The sequence below is a fragment of the Lampetra fluviatilis genome, chromosome 2 (genome assembly GCF_964198595.1).
Source record: "Lampetra fluviatilis chromosome 2, kcLamFluv1.1, whole genome shotgun sequence".
NCBI lineage: Eukaryota > Metazoa > Chordata > Hyperoartia > Petromyzontiformes > Petromyzontidae > Lampetra > Lampetra fluviatilis.
The window spans coordinates 3,558,179-3,565,506 of NC_136276.1; the positions used below are offsets into that span (position 1 = coordinate 3,558,179).

General features: G+C 49.1%; 1 protein-coding gene across 1 annotated transcript in view; it reads left to right on the plus strand.

The window, feature by feature from the left end:
• Positions 1-7,301, plus strand: part of LOC144947053 (uncharacterized) — a 34,901-nt gene extending 27,600 nt beyond the window's left edge. Inside the window, exons 7-8 of the mRNA XM_078876203.1 lie at positions 226-744; positions 3,808-7,301. Coding sequence (XP_078732329.1) covers positions 226-744; positions 3,808-4,768 — 1,480 coding nt within the window. The 3' untranslated portion in view covers positions 4,769-7,301. The remainder of the gene's footprint in view (positions 1-225; positions 745-3,807) is intronic.
• The last annotated feature ends 27 nt before the right edge of the window (positions 7,302-7,328 follow it).

The following is a 7,328-nucleotide window of genomic DNA, read 5'->3' on the forward strand; positions in this document are numbered from 1 at the left end:
GAACCCAATGACCCAAGTTCAATTCTCGCTCACAGCCAACACCAGTGATGATTATCTGAACTGGTCCTGGGCCTTAGCATCTAGGGAGACAAAAGCGGTGCTGGCCACCCACCCCATCTTGTGCCGTACCGGCTTTAATAGGTGCTCGTTAACAGCACTTGCCCCTACAGTCTGTAAAGGCTATACGGGCGATTTTTTTATCCTTGTCTTTGTGCGCGTGAGCAGGATATTCCTGGACGTCTCCCAGAAGGAGAACCCGGCGCTGCGCCGCATGCACCTACGCTCCTTCCTCATGGCACCCCTGCAGCGCATCACCAAGTACCCGCTGCTCTTCACCCGGCTCGCAGGCACCACGGCTGCCGCGCACGGTCACCGCGGCAACAGCGACCGGGACAACGACGAAAACGACGACATCGACGACGTCGACAGCAATGGCAACGGCGGCGTCGCCGGCGGCGTCAGCGCGGCGACCCCCGGCGGCGAGCAGGATTCCGGCGGTCGGGGCGAGCGCGAGCGCGGGGACCGGGCGGCGCTCGTGTGCGCCAAGCGGCTGGTGCAGTCCCACCTGGAGCACATGGACCGCCTGACGCGCTTCGCGGAGGGCCACGGCGGGGCCGCGGGCCCCGTCTGGAGGCCCTTCCGCAGGGACAGCGGCCGGCGGCAAAAGAGCCCCCGCGACCTGGAGACGCTGGAGCTGCGGGAGATCGCGATCAGCAGCACCCGCTGGGACTGGGGGCGCACCAGGTAGAGCCGGCCCCGGGGGGGAAGGGGGGTTGGATTGCGTCTGAGTTTTGAGCGCTTTTCAAAATTGCGCGCAAATAGGATGGGCACGTGCGTGATTAAATGAACACGATTGAATCAACACGATTTAATTAACAAGATTAAATGAACGTGATTAAATTAACACGATTAAAATAACAAGATTAATTTAACACGATTAAATTAACACGATTAAATCAACACGATTAAATTAACACGATTAAATCAACACGATTAAATCAACACGATTTAATTAACAAGATTAAATTTACACGATTAAATCAACACGATTAAATAAACACGATTCAGTCAACACGATTTAATTAACAAGATTAAATTAACACGATTACATTAACACGATTAAATTAGCACGATTAAATCAACACGATTAAATTAACACGATTAAATTAACACGATTATATTAACAAAATATAATCAAGATGAGCGCGTTTGGCTACGTACACGCATGCATACGTGTGCCGTTTAATACGGAGAAGCCCTTAGATTAGAAACACATGCAACACTCCATCGAGCACATTGGTAGTCCTGATGTGTCGGAGACAAAAGGGATATTTAATTGGATTATATGCTTCCCAGACATTTAGCAAGTATGAATACTTGAGCCCCTTTCAGAGAATCCTTAATATAAATTCCTGGCCTCTCATTGGCTAAAAGAGACTCCTATGAGCCTTTCAATTTGACAGGTAAGCCTTCAGTGCAAGGCAAATTCCGACAGGGAATGCATCCAGTACCACGTACACCTGGGATTATAGCAGCCACTGTTGTTTTATAGTGTAAATAATTAAAATATAACCTTATCTGAAAATAAATATCAAACATTGCTTTACCTCCTTTGCCAGTAGCAAGATATAGTAATAGGGTTTTACCCTTTTATCTTGCACCAAAACTTACACCTTTATACAAGGGATCATGTTTGCATTAACCACAACACTTGCGGTCAAAATGCAAACAAAAAGACAACTTTGATAATGAATGCACTGTCCTTGAAATTTTGTTTGCATTTTGACCGCAAGTGTTGTGGTTAATGCAAACGTGATCCCATGTATAAAGGTGTCAGTTGTGTTGCCGGTTAAAAGGGTAAAAACATATTACTATATCTTGCTACTGGCAAAGGAGGTCTCATAATGTAAATGCTTACCCCGAGCTCTCAATACTCTGATGGTGCGTTGGCTTTGAGTTGTGCGCCTTTTGGCGTCATCTGGTCCAACACCATGTGAGACTAGGCTCTAAGAAAAGCTGTCTCGGGTGTGGACCAATCAATTTCAAGGACAGTGCATTCATTATCAGAGTTGTCTTTTTGTTTGCATTTTGACAGCAAGTGTTGGGGTTAATGCAAACATGATCCCCTTGTATAAAGGTGTCAGTTGTGTTGCCAGTTAAAAGGGTAAAAAACCTATTACTACTACTTTACATACATTGTCATGCCTTAAAGTGCTATATGACGTTAATGAACGGTAGACCACTAAAAATGACTTTGCAGCCCACTGTCAATTCGCTGCTGGGTAAGAAGGCCTGTCCACACTGCATTGGTCATGGGAGCTGTTTGACCGTAAACTAAAAAACTAAAACATTTTTTTATTTTGCCAGGTAAGGTCCAATGAGCTACAGAGTTCTTTTTGCAGAAGAATACTGGCTATCACAAATTATAGCTCAACGAATCGGCTCACCGCGTGGACATTTCTAGCAGCCAAATACTCTCAATGCATGATGTTGATTTAAAAAGTGGAGGGAAAATCCGGAGGACCTGGAGAAAAATCCACACGACCACGGGGAGAACATACAAACTCCAAATATGCAGTCATCAGGGTTTGGATCAAACCCATGCCCTCCTGTATACCAGGTGAGGTAACTAACATATCGCCACCGCACTGACCATGCTGGTGAGTGCGGGTTGAGATGGATGTGGGGGAGGTTCAAGACCGGTTTAGATAACACTCACCGCTTGATGTTAGCCGTGGCCTGGAATCGAACACAGGTCGCCAGGTTCATAGCACAGTGTACCACAAATCCACCCCAGGATGCCACCGTTGGAATATAATAATATTCTGGTTTTTGGTGCAATTCCCTGGGTTGTTACATATGTAACTTGGAATAAATAAGCTATAACATTGTTTCTTTATACATTACATTCCTTTACAAATATCGACCAAGGATAAAGAAAGATTTATGGATAAATTTTTGTTTCATGGTTCAGTATCCTGGGGTGTTTTATGTGAATTTTCACACAACCGTTCCCGTATATATATTCAATGCATTATACATCACATTCACATATGAATGTGTAATGCATCGGCACTTACTTGAAAATGTGATACATTCGGCAAGAGTAAATGAATATACCGTACACACATTTCACAAATATTGTGTTATATTATCTCTCTCGTTTATACTTTAGGATTTACTTTCGGGTGTTTACATGACTTCGGAAGAGTAGAGGTCAACTTTAGAATTAAAATATGACCGTTTGAGACAGGAGTAACGCCTGTGTTACTTAACAGGTGAGAGAAGTAGATTTTTAACACTGGAATAGAGAATTGTAGATGTTATAATGAAGAGTTTGCATTTGGTAGTATTCAAGAGGTTGCCAACCGAGCTAAATGATTGGAAATTGCAAGAGCAGATCTAGGAAGGTTGGGTGTTGATTTTTGCAACAGCTACTGGGTCAAGCAAAATGAAGCAATGGAAAGGTGTGGTAGCATCTTTTAGCATTGGTCATGCCGACTTCTCAAGTTTGAGTGAACTACGATGAATATTATTTGCTGCACGTTCAATGCATTGCATTTTCGCTCATTTTCGAACTGAACGTTGCACCTTTTAATTATTTTTGTTTGCTTTTTAAATCCCAGCCTGCTCTTGAGCTTGCTGGCTCGACAGACACTTGCCTGGTTTTAAAGAAAGGTTATTGATTGCGTGGGTTACATTACTCATCAGCAGGCACCAACCATAGCGGTCAGTGCTCAGTCGGCAGGTGTTCGCTCCAGCGCTCGTGACGGCACACCCGTGTGTGTGTGCGCGCCCATGAGACAGGTTCGTCCTGGAAGGCCGTCTGCAGGTGGCCCAGCCGTGCGACGCGCAGTGGGCGCGCCGGGGCCACCGCTCGCTGCGTTTCCAGCGCGTGCACGCCCTGCTGCTGGTGCTCGTGTCGCGGGGAGACGGCAGCGAGGGGTGGGCCGACGCGCTCGCCGCCACCTGCCCGTCGGCCCGCTCCCCGGATCCCAACGCGCGCTCGCCGGCCAAGACCCCCTGGCACAAGGCGGCGACGCCGTCCATCCTGCGCACGTCGTCTCTCCGCGAGAGCACGGTCCGCGCCGACGGCGCCGAGAGGGCGCAGGCGATGCCCACGAGCGCGTCGGACTGCGCGCTCGCCTCCCTGTGCGGCGCCGCCAACGCCGCCGCCTCCTCCCAGGGGCCGGGGGCCGCCGGCGCTCGCGAGGGCGCCGCCCTGCGCTCGCCCGGCGGGGCCGCGGGGCCGCACGCGGTGCGCGGGGCCTCCCTGGTGCTGGTGAGGGAGCGCGGCGGGGGCAAGCTGAGCCTGCTGCGGGAGCCCCTCAGCCTGGCGCGGTGCGTGGTCTCGCTCGACCCCGACGGAGGGCTCGGGGCCGCCGGAGGCTCGGCGAGGGGTGTCGCGGGGCTCCCGGAGGCCAAGGCGGGGGGGGGGCGGCGCCGAGGTGGCGCTCATCGAGCTGCAGGACATGGCGAGCCGCGACATGCTGCTGCTGGTGAGCGAGGGCGCCGAGCGCTGGTTCTCGGCGCTCCGGCTGCACAGCCAGGCGCTGGGCGCGTGGAGGCTCCGCCGCAACGCTCTGCCCAACGTCATGATCGGGACCAACCACGCGTGTGCCTAGGCGGGGTGGCGGGGAGGACCGCTTCCGTTTGGCGCGTGGCGTTTGACGAATTTCGCAGGTGCTCAGAAGCCAGCACCGCAGCGGAAGATTTGATCCCCGTTGCTGTTGTAATTGTAGCGCGGTATCTTTCGGTGTCGTTTTAGAAGTTTTACTGTCCTGCGGTGTGGACATCACTCGACTGTGAGAATATTGTCAAACCGTAAGCTTCGTTCCGCTGTTGGCAGTGGAAGGTTATAAATCTGGGCCTGCCCTTAGCATGGCCGTACTCGCAAGAGTTGTCCTGTTAGCATTGTCACTTATGTATGTGTGTTGAACTTCTTTCGCACCGTATGTAGCTAACCGTGCTAATTGGAGGTGCCTTTCAGCAACTACTGTATTGTAGGCAACACTGCAAGTTCCTTGTTCCCCTGTTGATTACTAACAACACAAATACCTTGCCCGACTATATATCTTGACGAAATTAATGTTAAAAAATGCAAAGTCACGCAATATTCTTGTCATAGCAACTACGTTACAGAAGTGCAAAAAATTACGTTTAAGACTTTACAGTCTCCTTAAGTTGGATTAAATAATGAATTGATCACATGGTGCATCTTTAAAGGTATTATTATTACAGAATAATTAGATGGCAGCCTGAGCTGCGTGGTTTATGTTGGGGGGTTATGTGAAAGTTTAAACAAACCAACAAGCTCGAGTGATCCTCCACCTAGGATTCTCTCAATTGTGTATACGATGTGTATCACCAACACCATGGCTAACTTACAGAGGCTTAGAGGAAACTCACGATACAAATCTCAAATTTTGCCCAATTCTAATGATGGAGCATATCTTTGTGGACAGCCTGTATTTTATGCCTGGAATGTGCAAGTTTGCATGGACTCTAAAAAGGTGGCTGCATTATTTCACAGGTCAGCGTTCCCGTTATGCTGCAGAGCAGCACGGTGTGCTGACGCAGGTCACACGGAACACGATGGGACAGGCAGCTTTTGAAACGCACAGGGGTAGTTGCGACACATTGCATTTACCAGCTCAAAAGTTCACGCTTTACCAAGAAACAAGCCCCAAAGCCTGGAAGCACTGGGACGGACGCATGCATTGCAAGAAGGACTCCTTTCCACTCCAAACTTCTCATGGTTCCCCCTACTTTGAATGTTCTCATGCGGTTGCATTGTGCGGGGTTGTGTGACAATGTAATTTCCCAAAACAGATGTGTTTGTTCAGTCACTGCATCGCCTTTAATTGCACAATTGCCCTCGCAGCACACTGCAATCTTTCTGCTGAAACCACGGGCCCTGCATATAATATCCACTGCCAACGCTAATCCGCTGTTCCAAGGGGGAATCCAGCTTCTCGCTGCAGAGCAACACCGTGAGCGTGTCGCCTGTTTTCAAGACACTTAAGTGAACGCGTCCGTGCCAGGCACACCTATCTAGTCTCACTCGCAGTGTTTTAATGCGTAATCTTGGTCATGGCATTGACACTTTAATGGACCATGGATAAGACTGTGGTTTGTATAACTGTGCAGTTGTACTTTGTGCAATGCAGCTTATAAAGACTGCCTCAAGCTCTGCTTGGAATGATAGCAAAAAGAAAACCGACTGTTTTCCGATGGCGCAGCTACAATATATAGTTTAAATACGTGTTACTCGGTCCACGTTGACTTACAATATCACATTTTATTTATAACACGAGTTCGTGTCGTCCCGTTTTGAATGTTCCTGTTTAACAAGCCTCTCTCTCTCCCCTGACCCAGACCCCCATGCATGTGCGCAGCCCACCGATTGTTGCAAAGAGATTTGATTTTGCTTGTGGCGGTGTAGCCTACAGGGTAAAATCTCACTCGCACCCCACGTGTACACGCCGCCGCCGCCGTTTTGACAGTATTAACATTGTTCCTTCGGAGTGTGAAATTGTGTATTTAATGTACGGCATTAAACCATTTGCAGGGTCAACGAAGAGCCGAATCCTTTGTTTTCGTTCCGTTTCTCAGTCCACTTGTCCTGGCGAGGGTCGCGGCGGTGGCAGCGTTTCGAGTAGTGGCGGTCCAGACGTCCTGGGCCACAGACTCCATCTCTTCCTCGGGAATTCTCAGCTCAGCCGAGGAGCGACACAGTCCCTCCAGCGTGTCGTAGGCCGGCCACGGGGTCTTCTTCTAATGCCCAATGCTCGTTCTGCCTTTCAGCACCTTCTCGCTAGGCGCCCCTAGAGGACGCTGTGGCCACTCGATGGCCGCATCAAAGTCGCGGGGAAATTGCCGCGTTGTTTGTGGACTGACAAAGCGAGAGGTGGCCAATCCAATTGCTGTGCTGGATTTCAGGGTTCTGTTAAATGCTGTAGATTTGCTGCCATGACGGGAGAGCATCTGGCTTAACCAGGAAGTGTAATCACTTGTTGGATTGATCTGAAAAGCAAAACCTGCACTATGCAGTGGCTATATCGCTAGAGTATTTATCCGAAAGCCAACGTTATATCAATGTAGTCACGCGTATGAGAGTAAGCAGGGCTTAAAAATAATTTTCACTGAATATTTTACGAGTCCCGAGTAGACTGGATTAGGTACGTGATTAGCAACAAGTATACTGGATGTGGAGTACTGGGAGCAGAAATATTTCCCCAGCTGAACTGAAGCCCTGTGCATTGTACAACAGCACATACATCTCTTTCAATATGGCACTTAATTATTTTTATTTACAGATGTCGCAA